This window comes from Cladophialophora yegresii (genome assembly GCF_000585515.1).
Source record: "Cladophialophora yegresii CBS 114405 chromosome Unknown aczIN-supercont1.6, whole genome shotgun sequence".
Classification (NCBI taxonomy): Eukaryota; Fungi; Ascomycota; class Eurotiomycetes; order Chaetothyriales; family Herpotrichiellaceae; genus Cladophialophora; species Cladophialophora yegresii.
In genome coordinates, this window is record NW_006913050.1 from 2,234,654 (window position 1) to 2,254,594 (window position 19,941).

The following is a 19,941-nucleotide window of genomic DNA, read 5'->3' on the forward strand; positions in this document are numbered from 1 at the left end:
AGCCCTAATCTCCACCGATTCCCTTCTTTTTTTATGATACTCCACGCCCTATTTCGCCGTGGTCACCACAGTCGGCAATGAGGCGAATCTCCAGTACCCTTCCAGTCACCTCGTCTCACATTCCGGTGTTGCCGACATTGTATGTCCCCGATGCCGGCGGTCAGAGACATCATTTCCCGTCAGCAACCTGACCAACACTGGGGACAAGCAAATGCCTCGCATCCGATCTCCCAGCACTGCCGTCAAACACGAAAGGTCCGGCGTTATTCCTAGGAGTCAACGGACCTTCTCCGGCTATCATCTCAGTGGGGTCAGGAGTCTGCGTATTCGTGCGTTGGTGTTCGAGCTGACCGCCCAGCTCGGCTTCATCCGCTCGATCGGGCATGTCGATATTACCATTCATGGTCGAAAGTTCGGGTGAAGCTGGATTTGTTGCTTGTCTTCGGGCGAGAAGCCCAGAGCTCCTGATAGCCAGTGGTGAAGAAGCGTTGCCATCAGTGTTGACCCCGGGTTGTGTGACGGCGACGGGAGGGTTCTCCGGGAAACTCAAGGTACCTTGGTTTGCTTGCGAGTTCGCATTGCTCAGCGGGTTATCGGCCGCCGGCTCACCTGTTACTTGGCCATTCATGTGACCAGTCGACGGGGCAGTTGGTTCATTGATCCGTTCTGCATTGATTTCGGTGGGTTGGTTTTCTTGGTCATCAGTGTTGTCCATCCACTCGTCTATGTCGGATTGAGCAAGGTCAACGTCTGCGGTGAGATCGGAATATGCTCTGCAATTCGGACACTGGAACTGCGGATAAACACTGTTCTTGCCTTCAAGCAGCGGTCGGATACATTTATAATGCCAGACATGAGCGCAAGGAGCAACAAATAATGCTTGGCATGGCTAAGGACAAAGTCAGTAATCGTGGGGAGGTACAGAACCGGCAACTTACCAATACGGAACCCAAGCATATAGAGCACTCTCCGCTGTTGGCATCTGCTGATGGCTGGTCTTTCGCAAGACTCTGCAGTTGCTGGTGTCTGGCCTTGCTGCGTAAAGGGTTAGGGCTCAGAGTATGGACGATGAGAGGTGCTAACCTACTTGAAGTTGTTTGCCTTCTTCTGCCATGCCCGATTGCACTCAATGCGGATCTTGACACATCGGAATATCATCTCTTCTCCTCCCCTGAAGTCGATCCCCAGTTGCACAATGTCACCATCCTTGATAGGGAAGAGCCTTGACTCGGTGTTGGGCTGACTCAGTCTGATATGGTTAAGAAACGTGCCGGACGAAGAGGCGACATCCTTGATCTGCCATTGACCGTCGAGGAAACTGAACTCGCAGTGTCTCCGACTGACGACTTTGGATTTGAAGCCAACGGGCGCATCGGAGGGGCCGGTAGGATTGGACGAGGGGACCCCCTCTCGCTCGGAGTAACGGCCAACTCTTATGATGGAATGTTCGCTGGGTAACGTCCTCGCTATGGGCGTGAAGTTGAGGGAGGGTCGTCCATTTCTAATTTCCTGGTGAGGATAGAACCGGATTGTGGGTAAATGCTGCTTCACCTCTCCATCTTGAGTGCCTGACTTAGAAGTGTTCCTGGGGTTCATGGTTCTTGAGGCGGCTTCCGAAGCCGTTGTAGGCTGCGTATCAGCCTGCCGGCTATCACTTGCATTCCTCCGCGATGTTGAACTCCTGTGTCTGACCATCTCGTCTGTGGTGTCTTGTTCTCCCCGGTCAATTGGGGCGTCGGAAGTGGGTGCAGCTGGTGCAACACGGGGCGAGGGGCTTCTAGTATCGACCTGACGGAGGTCTGGGGACAGAGGAGTCGTAGGTTCGTTAGGACGAGATATGCTCCGTCGTCGGGTTGTGGTAGGATCTGGGCGGTTGTCGTTGTAACTGAGGGATCTTTGAAAGTAGTGTCTCGGTGAGCGGGAGGGGGGCTCGTTCGGGCTGGTTCCACCCGATGACCGGTTGTGGGATAACGCACGAAGGTAACTCAAACCACGGCGCCGTGCAGATGTGGTCCTGTTGACAGTCGGATCGCCAGCCGCTGGAGAAGAAACGGCGGCAGGCGGTGAGATCATGGGAAATGACAGGAATGTGACAGACCAGTCCTGGGAATGAACGACTGTCGACGAGGGAAGTGAATTCAAAGGCGAGAGCGACGGCAACCACGACAGTAAGCAGCGACCGCAAGTGATTAGGCCGTGGCCTCGTCCAGGAGCACTCGATCAGGCTTCCACACGGCTGTGCCCCGCGGATGCAGAACAGGTTCACAAGGATATGCTGTTAGATAGGTGCAGTGCTGTAAGTAAACAGATGTTCGCATGCGCCCGCAATTCACTGGCGGGCTTCGGTGGGAGAAGCGGCACCACAACAGGGATGTCTTAAGGGGCCTCGTGCAGCCTCCAGGGGTCGGGATAAGACGCCTATTGAGCCTAATTAGCGGGCCGCGGTGAGGAGGCGCAAAGCGATGTGTCCCGTTGTGTCGAAACCAATCTCAAACGTTGAGGTATACTTCAAATGGATAAGTATCTGGAGGGCTACGAATGCCACGAGGAGACGGGCTGAGAGCAGAGTAATAAGCGGGCTACGATCATGCTCGTCTTTGATCAGCAGTACGTAGTACCTCGTCCCACTGCTAGTACTTCGGCTGATGAACGAGCCATCGATGTCATCAGGCATATCGAGTCGCCTACAGTACGAGGCAAGCTTGGCGGGCCACATGGGCCAGAGGATATCAGGATCGCCTTCCGATCTCGACGGGGACGGGGACGGGGACGGGTACGGGTACATGTAAATTCGATCAGCGGGCCGTGGACGCAATTGTCTACGGCGACTACACAGGATCGCAGGAGTACTGTGTACCTACCTATTAAGGTAGCTCCTTTCCGGCTATCTCGAACCACCAGCAGTCACTGTGATCAAAAAGTCCAGCATCCCAACGGCAGCGTCGGTGGCCCATCAGCTCCACCGAATTCTTCTCCACAGAAAACTCCACAGCAACGGTCACGTCCTTGCGGCTTTCTACCTGCGGGCATGATTCTGCCGGACTGAGCAGTCCATCGTCACTTCAAACTCACTGTTATCAACATTCTGGGTCCTGGCGCCAACATGAGGACGGCGGCGGTTCGAGCTTTGCGCAATGCGAAGCTGAATGCAAACGCACCAAAAATCCTTGCCAGAAATTATGCGTCAATCAAAGATTCCATCCAAAAGGTAGGGCCATCTCTGCTCTTATAACACGGAGCAATTCTCTGACGGCTAGAAATGAATAGGATCCTGTCGAGTTAGACCATATCACAAAGTTGTCTAACGGCGTCCGCGTCGCCACCGAGTCGCTTCCCGGCCCTTTCTCCGGCGTTGGAGTTTACATCGACGCCGGGTCCAGATACGAGGATGAATCACTGCGAGGTGTCAGCCATATCGTTGACCGACTAGCATTTAAGTCTACCAAGGCAAGAAGTGCAGATCAGATGCTGGAAGCACTGGAATCACTTGGGGGAAACATCCAGTGTGCCTCTTCCAGAGAAGCTCTGATGTACCAATCCGCGACCTTCAACGCCAGCGTCCCGGACACGGTCGCCTTGCTCGCAGAGACCGTACGAGATCCTTTAATCACAGACCAAGAAGTGGAACAGCAGCTGCAGACCGCCGAGTATGAGATTCAAGAGATTTGGGCCAAGCCAGATTTGATCATTCCGGAATTGTTGCACATGGCGGCTTATAAGGACAATACGCTCGGCCACCCTCTGCTATGTCCGCGAGAGAGATTGCCTTACATCAACAAAGATCTGATCGAGAAATATCGAAGCAACTTTTACAAACCTGAGCGGATAGTCGTCGCATTTGCTGGGATCCAGCATGACGAGGCTGTTCGATTAACGGAAAAGTATTTCGGGGATATGGCTAAGTCTGTCAACCCTTCACTATCGCAGCCTGCGACAGAGTCGTCGACGTCTGACTCGCAACCTTCAAACCCGCACATCCAGTCACCTCCTCCACAGTCTCCTACGAGCAAACTTCTTTCGAAGATCCCCGGTTTCAACGCTTTTTCAACCTCCGCTCCTCACCAAGCCACCGTATCACCCCTTGATCCATCGCTCATCCAACCGCGACCCGAATCCCTTCTCACCATGCCATCCCACTACACAGGAGGCTATCTCGCTCTTCCAACACTCCCTCCGCCTCCCAACAAATTCACCATACCTCTTTCTTACGTTCATATTGCCTTCGAAGGTCTTCCAATATCTTCTGATGACATCTACGCTCAGGCCACATTGCAAACACTGCTCGGAGGCGGAGGATCGTTCTCCGCGGGCGGTCCCGGCAAAGGAATGTATTCCCGACTGTACACGAATGTCCTCAATCAGCATGGCTGGGTGGAGAGTTGTGTTGCATTCAACCACAGCTACACCGACAGCGGCCTCTTCGGTATTGCAGGCGCGTGCGAGCCTGGGCGAGTCGGCCACATGGTTGATGTCATCTGTCGAGAACTTCAAGCGCTCACGTTAGACTCAGGCTTCTCCAGCCTGAACGTTGCCGAAGTCAATCGCGCGAAAAATCAACTTCGATTTAGCCTGCTCATGAACCTCGAGTCACGGTTAGTCGAGCTAGAAGATCTGGGCCGGCAAGTTCAAGTCCACGGTCGGAAAGTCGGGGTCAAAGAGATGTGTGAGAAGATTGATGCTCTCACCGTGGCTGACCTCCGACGAGTCGCCACGCAGATCTTCACCGGCAAGGTGGACAATAACGGCCACGGCAGCGGCGCACCAACAGTGGTCATACAGGAAGGAGAGGCTGCAAACGGGAAAAAGGTCAAACAAATACCGTGGGAGGATGTCCAGTCGCGCATCGCTCGATGGAAGTTGGGAAGATTGTAACTTTATGCTGATCTCAGGTGTGTATACCTCTGAAACGTTGTACTATATCTCCACCGGCATGCGAAATGGCGGCATCCGTCGTGAAGGCTCTCGACAACTCCTACCATCGAATAATCATTTCACTCCAACCAGGACCGGAAGAAGGCACTTTCCTTGCCTCCATGCCGTTCGACTGCCCCTGCGTTTCGCGTTCGAAGGGGCGCTCTTGCAGTTTGTCGCAGACGGTGCTTTTATCTGGCAGCAGACACGTCTCAGCGACTTGATTCTCTTCCTAACCACTTTCTCTGCAGTCTACCCAGCATCGTCAAGTTGAAGTTCAAAGCTGCATTTCCACTACGGTCGCTTTATTGCATGTTGTTTTTGTATCTTGGTCTTCCATATCCGCCAATCCAGACGACGGAGAATCCAACTAATCCGCCTCACACAAGCTGTCCTCCAGAAGTCTGCCCCTGCCACGATTGCAGCTTCTGGCTGTAACCAAGTTACACCACTGTCGCTCTGTCTCTTCATAATCCTACAAATGGCCTCCTCGACACACAATTCGGCCTTTTACCCACGCGATGGGGCCGATGCCTCTTATGACAACGGAACTGCACATAGGCAGAATTCTCCACCAGAATGCACCAGCAACTGCAAGAATGACGAGGCACCACTTTGTGACAAACTTTTTGCCAGAGGTGTGCTGCCGGCTAGACATGCACGCCGGTGGGCAGATGCTGCGAAGGAGAGAACTGTACCGGCACCCAAATTTTGCTCGCGGACTGGAATCCATGCAGCCATGCTCTCCCTTCCAGAATCGACGGCCACTGACCTTGGAGAACGCGCTATTCTTCTCGCTAAGGGTCAGCACTTACACGATGCCGGGACTCAGGACCCTGTCAGTGTGACAACTAAAACTCGATGTGTTGTCGACACCCAAGGTCCCGATTTTCAGGATTGTTTGGCGGTAGCTCTCCATTACCTGCGGGTCAGAAATATTGTCCGCGGGCGTGCTCGACCTTCTAAAGCCCAATACTTTGCGCCAGACAGTCTTTCCCACTACCTCTCCTTTCTCGCCCATTTCAGGGATATGCTCCTGTCGTGCTCCACAACGCTCGCGACTTACTCATTAGAGATAATGCCAAAGACGACCCATAATCCCGAAAGGATGCAGGAACAAGAGTTTGTCGAGTACTTTGACATTGTTTGATGGGGCATGGACCACAAGGATAAAGAGTTGTCTCTGCTGGACCACCTCATGTTGGTTTCTTATATGGGGTCTATTTAGCTACTGATCAGGAACTTCAACGGCCTTCTTCCTTTGGTGCGGCAGCCTATCCTTGCGCTGCCAATACGTCCTTGTATCCTCCGTTTGCGGGTATCAACTGTCCGTTAATCCATCTTGCCTCCTCGCTCGCCAGAAACCCAACCACAAACGCAATATCCTCTGGAACTCCCATACGTTTCTCGGCCGTCGTCGGTTCGACCGCGCTGTCGATCATCGGTTGTCCAAAGATCTCAGCAGCTGCTAGGGTTGCACCAGATTGAGTCGGTCCGACGCTCACGCTGTTGAATGTTGCGCCGGTCTTCAATCCCAGCACAAGCGCTAGGGATCGTGTGATACTCTCGAGGGCTGCCTTCGAAGCGCCGTATGTCAAGACTGGGTCGATATTCGGTTGTTGTCCCGCTATACTGGAGATGTTGATGACCCGCCCGCCCTTTGCTGGGAGATAGGGCAGGGTGGCATTGATGATGCTCATGGGTGCGAAGACATTCCCTTGCATCATCTTGCTGAAGGTCTCCAGGGTGGTGCCCGCAAATGGCTGGAGTAGGCCCATGTCGAGGACAGCAGCATTGTTGACCACAATGTCGATCCGCTCCGTACCTAAACCTTTGACGGTCCTCGATATAAGGTTGGGCCCAATGGACGGGTCCAAAATATCAGCTTGGATAGCCACGGTCTTCAAGGAAGGCGAAATTGCGAGGCATTCCGAGAACGTTTTCTCCGCGCCTTTGGAATTTTTGACGTAGGTGATCGCGAGGGCGGCGAGGTCCTTTCGTACCAATTGCACCGCTATGGCTGCTCCTATGCCTTGCGAGCCGCCAGTGATCAAGGCGACTTTGCCGTGGAGCGAGGAGGCGGACTGGGTTTCTTCGAGTCTTGTCATGGTGGGCCTGTGGTCAGCGAAGTCTTTGTTTTTATGAGCGGCGCTGCTTGTCTGTCTGGAAAGTTGTACTTTTCTGGGATTCGGGCCGTTTTATACCTTCTTACGACCATTTTCGAGGATCGATACCCATCTCCCAACCCCTGGTCCAGAGTGAATTCGGCCGATTCCCAGGCGACTGCCGCAGTCGTTCTTTGACCGATCAGCTTCACATCTTGTGACGAGATCATGCAAACCCATACGCTGCATGACTCCTGCCTTGTTCAGGGAAGTTGCTGCTACTGAAACTCTGGGCCGCAAATTTGCGCAAGGTTGAGATGTATACTATGTGGGGAAGATGCAACTGGATTACCCCCTGGTCGCTTTGGCGGCTGACCTGGACATCGGCAGCTACTCGTCTACGAGATCGTCGGCCGATGTTTCGGCCGAGCGGTCATTGGCCTCCCAACTCGGGCGGACTCGACGAGCACTGTCGTCTTGAATGCTCTTCGTCATCTATGGCACTACGAATTGCACCTGAGCTTTGAAGCTCATGACAACCACGTCGACCGAGCCCGACTTTTAGTGTCGTTAGTGAACACTAGACATCGTCTTGGCCGACAGAGTGAGCATGGCTATCATCAGCAATGCGGCAGCATCGCCGACCACCGCCAGAAGGTTTACCGGAGAAGACTGGACGGGGATTTCTAATCCCAAAAGACGAAAACGGCTCCAGAACAGGTTGAATCAGCGGGCATACAAAGAGCGCCGGCGGCAACAAAAGCTGGCAAGAGCATTTGGTCCGAGCGAGGGATCCCAACATGAGAGGCATGTTGAGAATCAGAACACACTTTCAACACAGTCAGAGTCTGTGTTGAGCCTGAGATATCCAGTTACGTGGTACCCTGGGGCTCTAGTCGATCCAGTTGTACGGGGAGTTATTTTCTTTGGTGTGTGACCTCCTTGTCCCTACTCCGTCTTCGGGTTGGACACTAATCAACACCGTATCCGCCTATAGCAAGAGATACCCTTTGGCCGACCTTCTCTTACTCGAAATCGTACCCTGGGTTTGCACCTTCGCTCTCCGAGATATGGTTCCACCGCATACTCAACGTACCAGTTATGCGCAATGCTGTGATCATTGGGACGTGTATTGACCTCGAGCTCCTGACGGGCAGACGGTATTCGTCCACCATCTCGAAGACTGTTATTGAACTGAGCCGAGAGGTTAGACGACTTTTGGGGGCAATCGCTCCTACAAGTCATTCAAATGCTGTTGGACGCGACAGGCAAGGTCATTCGGGCAGTCAAACCTCCCACAATCATGCTGACAACCATGAGACAGCAGCAGGGGAAGCGCCACAAGTCAAGGATGACCTCCTCTTCGCTGTAATGCATCTTGTTAAAGCGAGCACCATCAACCTGTCTTCTAGTCGCATACCATCTGGCTCTTTCGACACCGCACCAGGCATATTCGGTCTTTTTACACCCTCGCTGTTCCTTCAGCGGCTTCAGGCTCTACACCTCTGGGGTCGCTCTTGCCCATTCCAAAGTCAAGGAAAGGAGTTAGATGCACAGGCCACTCAGCACCTCTCGGCGCTGGAGTCCCTGGTCGCCCTCAGGGGTGGGCTCCACAGCATTCATACGCCCGGCTTTGCCGAGGGTTTGCACCTATTTGGTGTCATTGAAGCGGCGAAGCGCTTGGCCAGGCCTAGGTTCGAGCTATCGGAACAGAGTGTCCGGTCCTTGAGACTCACGAGAAGCCTACGAGGAGGCGAGTCCGTGCGTGCTTTGGGAATTGGTGCATTTGCAAGGATCCTTGATGACCCTTTGTTGCTAGAAATTCTGACGGATATACACATCCTCTGTTCGTGGGTGCCAAGCGGGTCCGGTCTCCATCGTCACCATGGGGCTGAAAGAAACCTGGCTTTGGTTCCGATACATCTGCCCTCGGCCGAGAATATCTCCACACTCAGGAACTCGATTGAGTATCATTTGCTCACATACTCGCTCGAGTCAGATAACGCCGTTGTCGAAAAATTGGCACACACGGCGATGCTAGTGTTCATGCACGGGGTTCTTTTTCCGCTGCCGCATCGGACCTCAATGATACGACTGATTGAAAGGTTGAGCGAGACCTTGCGCGGTCATTTCCAGCACATTGATTTTTCATTCCTCAATCCAGAGGAGCAGAAGTTCCTTACCTGGGTAGCCATGATGGGCGTCATGGCGACTTCAGATGCCGATGTGCTGGAAAGAACGTTCCTCGTCGGACAGCTTGCGCTGTTCGTGGGGCACATGGGTGTATCGAACTGGTGGGATTTGAAAACAATCTTGGAAGAGTACCTGTGGGTTGGGTGGGCATGCGATTCGGGTGGACTATATGTATGGAATATGCTAGTCGAGCATGGTATTGGTGCTGGAGGAGCGGCCATTTGGTGATCCCGCAGGAACGGCATGGAGAGCTTCTAGCAGCTAGCCAGGCAACCCCCACGAGCAGGTCTAAAGACCAGTTCGCAACTTTATTTCATGGCGGGCGCGGAGTACTTGACCCTCTGTCCGGATACTGCTGTCTCTGGCAGCGGCGCAAGCGGAGCAGGCGGGGCAAAATGAGTCTCTATCCATACCATCCAAATATCCAGGTCATATCTTCCATCACCATAAGCCATTGTGACATGTTTAACCTTACTTCCCATCCCGAGCCACAACCCTGCCGCGTGGATACTCTTGACCAACCGCCTTATCCTCTCGATCCGCATGAGACCTCCAGCTCTACCCCAAGCGTGTCCCGTACGCTAACTAACGCAATAGGCGGGCGGGAACCCTCTTGCTACAACCTACGCGTCAGCAACGTCCTGAACTTCAAGAACCCGTTGCTCGTCAACTGGAGACAGAACAAAGTATTAGAGTCACGGCCTGTCTCTGTCCGCGACTTGATACTCAGCAACAGATCGCAGCCCGCTTGCGAGTGTGGTCGGTCGGTCGGTCGGTCAATGGTCGGTCAATGGTCGCAGTACTGCAAGCAAGGATGCTACAGTGGACCTCGCGCACATCAATCACCATTAGTGGTGAGTGGCCTCGTATATATCAGTTGAAGCCGAAGAGCAGAAAGCAAAGTACGGAGTACGTAGGGTATAATCCAGGCGGAGCACCATCACTTGGCGTTTATTCCGCGTGGGTCGGTCTCTAGATCAGTGGGAAAAGAGTTTGTGGTGGGGCAGTCCCGTTACTTCCCAGTTGCTTCCTTGTTCCCGTCCCTGGCCACGCATGGCGAGGCAGCAGCACAGGCCATGGACAATTAGTTCGTAGTGAACTGGGGGTGAGGCTTCATGGGCCGAACGGGGTATGTCTCTCGTGTGGCGGCAGGCACTGCCTCTCACACTCGAACCACACACTACATCCCAAAAGAATGGCGCAGAGGGTCTGTGGTTGATCGTCTGTGTTGCCTTGCCTGGCTATGAAACTATCCTTGAAGTAATTACTCCGTAAACAAGGACAAAAAGGAAAAAGAAGCGCAGCCTTGCGCTAAAGTGCCAGCCAATCAGAACGCTCGGTTGCAGTCCCTGAACATTTCTCCAAGGGAGTGTGGCCAGCCTTGCCAAACTAGAACCTCTCTCCACCACATTACAAATAGCTGCGAGCCCAGCTCTCCAGAGATAGACTCCAGCAGAGATTTGACATACTGCGGTGCCTCTGCCGCAGGAGTCTTGCGTACAATGCCATTGGACTCATTGTCGCGGATCGGCCCAACTTCGACGACGTCTACCAGAACCAATAATTAAGAGAGGCGGAGAGGAGAGAGTCGCCGGCCTCAACACTGTATATTTACGCCTTTGAGAACGAGAAGGCTGCAGTTTGCCGCAGCCGCACGTGTGGCTCCTAACCCTACTGTCATCGGGATGTCGCTGCGGCAAGGCACCATGATCCCCACGCACGCCGCACCTCATGAAGGATAATGGCACTGCCTCCGCCCATCCTCTGTGAAAATTTCCAAGAACGGCCTCTCACTGGACAGCACCAGTGTCCCGTTCCTGGCGTTCTTGGTTTCCGTCGCCCACGTGGCGCCGCCATTCTTCCACGCCACCAGGTTCCCGTCGTTGCCTCCATGGAAGATCAGATCGCCTGCACCCTCGCCGTACTTACCGAACGCCCACTGGACTCTTTGGTTGGCGTCGTATACCACGAGGTTGCCGTCGCGCTGGTAGCAGAACTGGTTGCCATTCTCGAACACCAAGAAGGGCTTGTCGTTCGGGCTGACCTTGAAGGTATCCCCCTTGAACGAGACCGACTGTCTGCCCGTAGACACTCCGTTGGCGAACTTGATCTGTTTGGCCTTTTCGGTGGCTTGATTGATCCGCGAGTCCACGTCTTGCTTGGCCTTTTCGATCTCCGTCTTGGCTTGCGCTTTGGCCTGTTCGGTTTCTCGCCTGGCCTGGTCCCGCTCCTCGCGGAAAGCGTTGATCGTGGCATTGTTGGTGTTCGTGTCGGTGTCGTACACCGGAGCGGGCTCGGCCACGGTATTGGATAGTTTTGTGGAGGTAGAGTCTCCCCAGATGAGACCTAGTCGTAGGATACCGCCATTTGTTTCGTTCGTATCGAGCCTACCGAAAAAGCCCTTGAGCGTGCCTGTACTGAAAGCATTGTCAAGGTAGACCGTGTGGATGTTTTCGTATACGACGCTATCCTTGGAAACTTTGCCTCCAGGCATGATGTCGTTTTTCACGGCTTGGCCGAGGAGCCGACGGCCGCGGTTGGTGTACATGCACACGGAGAGAACTCTGGGATCTTGAGTTCCCGTCGCCACACCATGTTCAATGGCCACAGCAAAGATACGTTCGCCCGCTTGAAAGTTGCCGAGAGTCTTCCGGACGAGATTCTCCGCTGCCAGTCCTTTCCGGAGGATGAGGCCATTCTCGTAGACGACTTCGACGGCGCCAACACAGCCACGTTTCGTGATGCCGATGGAAATGGATTCGACTTGCCATTCAGGGAGGAGGAAATCCAGGTTATTGAACAAAGCGCCCTTGTCCGTCTTGGGCGCAGCTGTCGATACTTGCAGGTGCTTGCCAATCTTGGGGACCTTCTTGCGAACGTCGTCCAGTGAAGCTGTCTCATCAGGATACAGGTCTTGATCCATCTGGTATAACGCCGGGGATTCATTCTGCAGCTGGTCCTGCTCCTTTTGTTCGTCGAGTAGTTCTTGCTCGGTTTGTGTTTTGGCCATGATTCTCTTGCCAGTAAGCGGGTCCGATTTGGGCTTCAACCTATCTGGAATTTTCATGTTGGGCAGTCGGGTCTCGAAGAGCGTGGGGGATTGGAACGGTTCTTCATGCTCTTCGTCTGTGGCGACTTTGGGGTCTTTCTCGATTAGGTCAATCTCGTTGACAATGTATACCATCTGGCGGCGGATGAACTTGCGAGCATCACTGAGACCTTGCAGAGACGCCTGGAACGGAGTGGTGTCCACTGCGGCAGCGAGAGCAGCTGCATAGCTCTTGGCAGCGGCCAAAGCTCGTGCATCACCGGATGCGATCGCTTGCCCGATTGCTGTGTGGGCCGTGGAGCTGGCAGGAGTCGAGCTGCTCGCTGGACGACTGCCGTCTGTGCCGTCGCTACTTGGCCAAGGTTCGAACTCCAATGTCTTGTTTTGAAAACCGGTGGCCTGGTCGCCAAGTTTCTTGTACAATGACTTGTAGGACATGAATGCATCCATGAGCACATTCGTGTAGATCTGTGCATTCTCATACTGGATAGGCGAGTATGCTGCCGGTCGAAGTGAAACAAAGCTTCTCAAGCTCTCATACTTGGTCAGTATGGCGTGTGTCCGTTGCGGGCAGTTGGCGACGAGACTCGGGAAGCGTGCAGCAGCCTCCATGATACTTTGGATATTCCACGGTTGCTCCATGTGTTTGATATGCCCACCGCCACACCAACTCACTTGGATGGTGGTTTCAGTGTTCATCTCCAGGTTGGTCCTCGCGATGCCGACGTTGGCTTCTGCGGTGATATCCACAGGACCAGTCGTGAGTGCCACCTTTGCTTCGGCCTTGATGTCCAGTAGCTTGGCTTTGTTGTGAACTTTCATGCTAACGAGGGCATTGAACTCGCCGCCCTCGACGAAGCCGGAGATGAAACTGTCGCCGTAAACCTTTTTCCACTCATCTGAACCGGGCTCACAAGAGCGCATAGAATTGTAGACCAGGGCGTCTTTGAAGTTGATGGTTTGGTTGATAACCTTGACGGAAATATAAAAGTTCAGGTCGCTTTGCTTGAACTTGTCCGAGTCGACGAATGAGCCTCGTCCAGACCCTCCAATCTTGGCCATCTTGACAGACAAAGCCCCAGAGATGCACATGTCATCAGTCACGTCGCTCAGTTTGTCAATGAACCTACTTGAGTAGGTGACTGTTTGGCTCGGACCCCTTGGCGCAGTAGGGTCAAATGGGTAGGCTCTGTCGCTATTGAAGATGCCGTCGAAACGATCTGCAAACTGGTTCTGGGCTTTGATCTTATTGAGATCTTCAAGCGTCAAGGCATCTTTCTTGGCCGCGATAGCTTCGGACATGGCCTTCTGAGCTGCCTCTCGACGAGCTTGGTCATACTTCCTCTTTTCCGCGCGAATCTGTGCCTGTTCTGCACGTTCATCTTGTTGACGTTGCCGTTCGTCTTGACGAGCCTCAAGCTCAAGCTGCTTTTGATAATCACGCTGCTCTTTCATGCGTGCCTTTTCTTCTCTCATCATCTCAAGCTGCTCCTGTTTTTCAAGGCGAGCTTGCTCGATCTCGAGTTCTGTAAGTGGTTTCTTTGGAGCAGGCTTGGGCGTGGGAGGAGCTGCATCTTTGCGCTCCCTCGTTGGGATTTCTTTGACCTGGAATTTAGCAGATCCCTTCTTCGGTTCTACGCTTGTTTTTGAAGTGCTTTGTTTGTGACCGACAGAGGAAGATCGAGGTTTGGTTCCAGCTGTTTTGCTGTTGGGAGATGTAGTCGTGGCCGAAGTCTTAGCTGCGCGGGTCTCATACTTCGCAACAAGTTCGCTCGTCGCTGACTTCGGAGCAGTGTGGCTTGTATCTGCCTCTGGTGTTTCCGGAGCAGGGTCCGGATGAGTATCTTCTTCGCTGACCTTGACGACGGACCCAACGTCGCTGGAGTCGCTAGCGCCGGCTGTATGAGCGGTCTCGTCTGTGGCTGCCTCAGCTCCATTTTTGTCGTCAGCATTCGCGGCTGCAGCAGCATCGGCATTAGCATCGGTATCATGGTCTGCGGCGGTATCCTCATGGGCCGTAGCAGTCGTATCACTTTGGACGTGAGCATCACCATGAGCATCCGCGTCTGGGCTGGCATTGACATCAGGATCTGTGGCGGCTACTGTATCACTGTGTCCAGCTGAAACATCATCGGGCTTTGCTACTCCCTCAATCAAGCCTGCTGGGGTGGAATCGGGACTAGGCTCCAGCGAGTCCGTCGATTTGGTCGGACCTGGATCTACAACTTCCTTAAGTCTGTTCCAAGCACTGGGCTTTCCGGAAGTCTCGGCGACGATTCGCATTGTCGTGCCATCGTTGGTGAGGATATTCTCTGCCCTGTTCGGGTCCACGATCACAGCATCGTCGACGCATATTTGCTGGGTATATGAATTGAACCTTGCCAGAAGTTAACATGGTGGTCTCAAGGTCGCCGACCCACAGGGCTTACCCTTGGCCAAGCCGCATGGCATTGGTATACGGAGCTAAAAGGAGAGACATCTTGAAGGTATACTAGATGTGTTCGCGACGAGTGTGTAGGATAGGAAAGAACGAGGGCCCGTTAAAGGGCAACTCGGCCAGGTCGAGGCAGTCTTTTAATGCATAGTACGGAAACGAAGTATTTGGCCACGCATGCCGTTGCTTCAGCTTCCCGAGACATATTCAACCTCAAGCGAAGGCTCCACTCACCATATGGGGATCCCGACATCCTCGTACGTTCGTCTTGGAAGAGCCGGTAGCGAATGTAGACTAGCATCAAACGAACTTTCCCATTCCAGCCAGCCCAACTGTCTTGGAGGGGATTAGTAGAGGACCAACAAATCAGATGACACGCAGCCTCAATATGTGCTCCCGCCTTCAGTTCAGCTCGCCATTGTGGCCAGCCCAGTGGTTACCGCAGAAGCCGTGGATATTGGGAAAGAGCAGAATATCGATTCGTCGGCGTCCTAAAAGGGGCTGAAGTTCAAGGCCCGGCCCAGCCGCACGCTCCACTTCTTTCCGGTGTCTAGACCGCGGTGGCTTTCAGTGCGGGCAGCCACGCGGCGTTGATGGCAGTTTTGATGGTAGGCGCCCTGAATTGAGTTTGGCAAGTTCTGTTCTGCAGTTTCGAAAGACTTCATACGCTGTCCGTGCTATTGAAATGGGCACCTCCTTTTCTTTCCTTCGTGGGAACGAAGGCGCGTCCGCACCAGCCGTCGATGGCGCCAGCCAGAATAGAAGACAGTGAATTCGAGGACTGGCTTCAGCTAGGTCTTGACGACAACAACTGGATTGTCCAACAAGCCTCCCTAGGTGTTCCTATCACACTGCCCTGGAAGAGACAGCGGGTTAGGTTGGGATCCTGTTTCCGATCCCGCGCCATACATGGCGATCCGTGGCTTGAAGGAAATCCCTTCATCTTGTCAGACCTTTTCATGATCCCCAAGATCTTGCGGAGCGAATACGGCAGTGTGTCTTCGTTTCACTCTGTCAATACAACCCGCAAAAGCGAGACTGGTAACCATTTAAGCCTGGGCTTTGGCGTTGGAGTTGGCCTACCTCTCCTGTGTTCTGCTTCCGTCAAAGGAACGTATGATGAGGACGTGCAAAACAACACAGATGTAAGCTCGTCCACCCGGAATATTAGTGAAAGCGTCTCAATCTAACGAAGAGTACTAGTCGGACAAAAGTTCTATCCGTGCCAGTGTTCGGAGTGCAACTGTGCAACTGGACCGTAATCCGCGGCTCTCTCACGAGGCTATGGTAATGCTAAAGTACGGAGGTGGCTATCAAGCATTCACGGAGAAGTATGGCGACTACTTCGTGTGGGGATATCGTCTTGGAGGGGATGCTGGGCTTATGGTGAGCAGCTCCAGCTTTTCAACCAGAAAGGACGAGTCGTACGGCATCAAAGCGACTCTCGAAGTCTTGACCGTCGAAGTGAGCCACACCTGGACCAAAGACTTGCATTCCTTTGATGCTGGAAAGGCGATGAGAGTCTTGGGCTACGACACGCTCAGCAACCGGAATTGGAACGTCACGAGTGCTGGGGATGGCGGCATTAATGCTCTGCTTGGGCAGACAGGAGAGATCATTCTGAGTTCGCAAAATATCCTTGAGAGAGTGCTCAAAATCTTGGAGGAACAGAAAATGACTGACGGAGACTCGTTATCAAATGAACAGTGCGACTTTCTGACTAGCAATGGAGTGGTAGTCGAGCTTGTTCTTCTGCCCATGTCTGCTATGAGGGATGTAGCTCGCTGGACAACTGAACATGATGTAATATAACGACTACAGACAAAGGTATCGGATGGAGCCCAAGTCTACTCGCGTCTCCCAAACAAGCCATTGAAACCGTAGAATTGAAGATCACCTGAGGCATCGTGAATGGGACTCCAAGCTACATCAAGGCGAAGACCGTTTCGTTCTTTCCAAACTTCCAGATAGCATTCAATCGATCTTTCTGCCGGCGTACTCGCCATGGAAGGTCCAGTGTCGTACCTTCCAATCTCCAAGTCGGTCCTGATCAAGCCGAAAGGATGCTGTCTGGTGTCTTTTTCAGCCCGAGAATTGCCCCGGATGCTCCAACTCGCTCGATCGGTCGAGCAACATGCCGTAAACTGTGGTGCATTTCTGGTCTGTGCAGCGTGGCACGCATCAGAACAGCCAGCGTCTCTGTATGTGGTCCGTGCCGTACCATTTCTTCAGCTCCCCACAACTCTAGACGGTTCCATTGATCCTCGAGAACCCACTCTGCGAGACAGAAGACTCAATTTCAGCCAGCCTCCAGAAACCATGCAGGTGCGGTCATGCGTACCTTTGAAACAAGGGCACTGCCACAGAAATGAGGAAAGTTCGGCAGCGGATAGGCGCTGAATTAGTGTTGGTTTTTCTCAGCTTCTGTGACCAGACCTTGCTCTCATCACTTTCATGAGTCCACCCACTGAGGCCGGACCGCCCCGGCTGTGGCCTCTCAAGATCTAGCCTAGCCAAGATTGTTCGGTACAGACTCGACAGATTCACCAATAATGTGGCCGCCAGACGCGTCGCGTTCATCTTGGCTGGATCCAGCCTCTCGGTGAATTGATACCTCGCTTATCTTGCCTTGCTAGGTACTGTACCTCTAGTCAACACTCGGCTCTCCCCACGACTCAGCCAGCCACGTGCTGAATAAAGTTTTCAACTGAGTGTTGTTTCACGTCCCTGCGTTGACCACAACAGTTGTTCCCTGTTAGGGCGGGTGATTCGGGCCATCCCATCTGATCATGGCTTTTGTGGATCATACGGCTTGTCAGCTTCGAGATGTGTCGCTCCACTCCAAGCAACCAACTGTCTGCTCAGCGGCAATACATGTGGAAGTCCTCAATCGGCCCATCAGGTAGCAGCATGTGCTCTGCTTGTACTACGCACGACAAGGGACGACATCCCAAGAGAGTTCACAGTGGTCACTTGCATAAGTATCTACCAGTTCCCTTGATTGAAAGTGTCTTTCCTTCATCAATAGTCGGTCTACTTCGAAATCAACTCTAACATCGTGAGCACACGACAAGGAAGAACTAAATTCAGTTGTCTACCCTCGTCACTTAGCCACAAGCTTTACAGCACGGAACTTGCACCAAGACAGCAACAAAAACACAGGAGTCAGCCGGATTCAGCAGTCGACAAAATGGTCACCTATTCAGACAACATTTTGCCCCGTTGCAAGGGAATCGCCAAGGCTGCCACTGAGCAGAACCAAACATTCACGAAGGACTTCTTGAACACCGAAGTCAAGTATTACGACAAGATGGACGAACCAAAGAAAGTAACCCACCCACAACGCCTCGATGACCTGTACGGCACTCTCTTCAGTTCATTCACTAGCCCGCTGCCCGCCGGCACTCCTGACAAGGAGAAGAAGAAAATGGTCCAGACAGTTCTCGATCAATACCATGCCAAACAAGCTTCGGCCCGAGCATATCTGGTACTTGCTTCTCAGAACGGGGGAATGCAGAAGCCCTATGACAAAAGCGCTGTTGGGTGGTTTGACAGGACTCAAAAGACCCTGGAGGACTTGATCTTGGGACTTCAAAAGACGTTGAACGAGTGGAAAGTATGAAGATGGCTGTGGTAGATTCCCCGATTTTGCTTTCCGCATTGGGATTGCTGAAGCTTTGAGCGACGCTGTGACTCAGAGGCTTCTCCCAAGAACGCATGAAGCCACGATGCTATGGTTGAGCTTCTTCGGTGTCTAGAGTTTGATGAATAAGTCACAATATGATGGTGGACCTCGATTGTCCTTCCAGCCATCCTCCGCTAGCGAAGCCTTGTAGCCTAGTGTACCCATGTCTTCACAGCTCAGTCCCTTCTACCTCATTTGCAGGCTCGATTTCCGTCCTGACTGTCTCACTTCAAGAGTCGCATTCCTCTTTCGGTGAGATTTCCCGATGTACTCGTGAAGCCCCCTCGCAGCAGCAGACAGTTCGATAAGAGATTGCTCATGGAATCGGTTTATTGGTCCTCCACCAGTCCACCAGTGCCGTCAAAAGTCCTTGACCGCTTTCTGTGACCAAGAAATGATGGACTGGTGAACTTTCCCCCTGGCTGTTCAGTCTGGGTTACAACCTTCAAGGGTAATGTGGTGACGGAGAGCATTCAGCCACCGATGCGAGCTTGCAAAGGTTTTCGTCCGCACATGGAGAGGTTATGTAGTCGCAGCGTTGTACTGCGACAAAGCATGAGTGCACACTACGGAGTACCCTTCTTCTTTTCACCGTTGATAGATGTATCACTTGATCTCCTCACTGGTTCTTCACGACGGTACCGTCTTTTCTCCCTGTTTGCCTAAAGTCAATAAAGCTCATGTACATATTGTACATCAGAAATCAATATCTAGCCGGTGTTTCATCACCCACATCGTTGACGACGGTACCCAACCTTTCAGACACTATTGCAACATGGTTGGGTGCGGAGGGAGCAAAGAACGGCTCCTTAGTAAGCGGCATCATCCCCGCGGCAGAAGCGAGAGCGCGGCACCGGTGGCATCTTTGCAGTGGTTAAGTACACAATAGCAGGTGAGCAAAGACCGTCCCGAAACCACCACTATCGCTGGCCACGTCACAACTACATCACATCTATTAGCAGAGCAACCGTTATGAACTCCAGCTCACCAGATTCTTCCGCCGTCGTCGTACCCTCTCGTAGCGCAGGCGTTGAGGCATTTGCACTTGGATCGCCACACGAAGATTCTCGACAGCCACCACCTCTCCGCCGATCCTCTCCCAGACTTTTTCGAGAAGTCTTTAATGCCATGCCTGATACTGCCTCCCGCAGACAAGCAACGCTTCCGTACCCCGTGTCTAGTCCGCAAGATCCCCTCCAGAGCGTCAGCCGAGCCCTGCAAAGCGTCAATCGAGCACTTCAGGACGCCCAACAGGCATTCCACCAACCCAGACGACCAACAAGTGAGACCGAAGCGCGAAGCCTGGGAACGAGGGGTGAAGCAGCTGAGCTACCGGTTGATCTAACAGCGACGAGCAGTCCCAACTCACGATCGGCGGAAAGTCACTACATCTCATATACCACTCATCCTCACGACTCCTCTCAAGCCCATCGCACGAGAAGATTCAACGCCCTCAACGAGCCTATCTACCCTAATCCTACTCAAGCCTCCTCTCCCCATCGGAGCCATACTTCCAACCACGAACTCCCTCATCCTCTACCCAACTACAGCTTCTGGCCTCCGT

The 19,941-nt window shown here is 53.1% G+C and overlaps 7 protein-coding genes across 7 annotated transcripts; 4 read left to right on the plus strand and 3 right to left on the minus strand.

Moving 5' to 3' along the window:
• Positions 1-169: 169 nt before the first annotated feature.
• A1O7_08828 (uncharacterized protein) lies at positions 170-1,695 on the minus strand (the record flags this gene model as incomplete). The annotated part of the gene is made up of 3 exons (XM_007762817.1): positions 170-889; positions 939-1,035; positions 1,088-1,695. The coding sequence occupies 3 exons, from the start codon at positions 1,693-1,695 to the stop codon at positions 170-172; spliced, it is 1,425 nt and encodes a 474-aa protein (XP_007761007.1).
• Positions 1,696-3,103: 1,408 nt separating this feature from the next.
• A1O7_08829 (mitochondrial processing peptidase) lies at positions 3,104-4,872 on the plus strand (the record flags this gene model as incomplete). The annotated part of the gene is made up of 2 exons (XM_007762818.1): positions 3,104-3,208; positions 3,268-4,872. The coding sequence occupies 2 exons, from the start codon at positions 3,104-3,106 to the stop codon at positions 4,870-4,872; spliced, it is 1,710 nt and encodes a 569-aa protein (XP_007761008.1).
• A 1,313-nt stretch (positions 4,873-6,185) lies between these two features.
• A1O7_08830 (uncharacterized protein) lies at positions 6,186-7,019 on the minus strand (the record flags this gene model as incomplete). Its single annotated transcript, XM_007762819.1, has 1 exon — positions 6,186-7,019. One exon carries the CDS (start codon positions 7,017-7,019, stop codon positions 6,186-6,188), a length of 834 nt encoding a protein of 277 aa, XP_007761009.1.
• A 2,193-nt stretch (positions 7,020-9,212) lies between these two features.
• On the plus strand, positions 9,213-9,437 carry A1O7_08831 (uncharacterized protein; the record flags this gene model as incomplete). Its single annotated transcript, XM_007762820.1, has 1 exon — positions 9,213-9,437. The coding sequence occupies one exon, from the start codon at positions 9,213-9,215 to the stop codon at positions 9,435-9,437; it is 225 nt and encodes a 74-aa protein (XP_007761010.1).
• A 1,501-nt stretch (positions 9,438-10,938) lies between these two features.
• Positions 10,939-14,737, minus strand: A1O7_08832 (uncharacterized protein; the record flags this gene model as incomplete). The annotated part of the gene is made up of 2 exons (XM_007762821.1): positions 10,939-14,635; positions 14,688-14,737. The coding sequence occupies 2 exons, from the start codon at positions 14,735-14,737 to the stop codon at positions 10,939-10,941; spliced, it is 3,747 nt and encodes a 1,248-aa protein (XP_007761011.1).
• Positions 14,738-15,435: 698 nt separating this feature from the next.
• On the plus strand, positions 15,436-16,504 carry A1O7_08833 (uncharacterized protein; the record flags this gene model as incomplete). Its single annotated transcript, XM_007762822.1, has 2 exons — positions 15,436-15,837; positions 15,896-16,504. The coding sequence occupies 2 exons, from the start codon at positions 15,436-15,438 to the stop codon at positions 16,502-16,504; spliced, it is 1,011 nt and encodes a 336-aa protein (XP_007761012.1).
• Positions 16,505-17,882: 1,378 nt separating this feature from the next.
• On the plus strand, positions 17,883-18,314 carry A1O7_08834 (uncharacterized protein; the record flags this gene model as incomplete). Its single annotated transcript, XM_007762823.1, has 1 exon — positions 17,883-18,314. One exon carries the CDS (start codon positions 17,883-17,885, stop codon positions 18,312-18,314), a length of 432 nt encoding a protein of 143 aa, XP_007761013.1.
• Between the last annotated feature and the right edge of the window lie 1,627 nt (positions 18,315-19,941).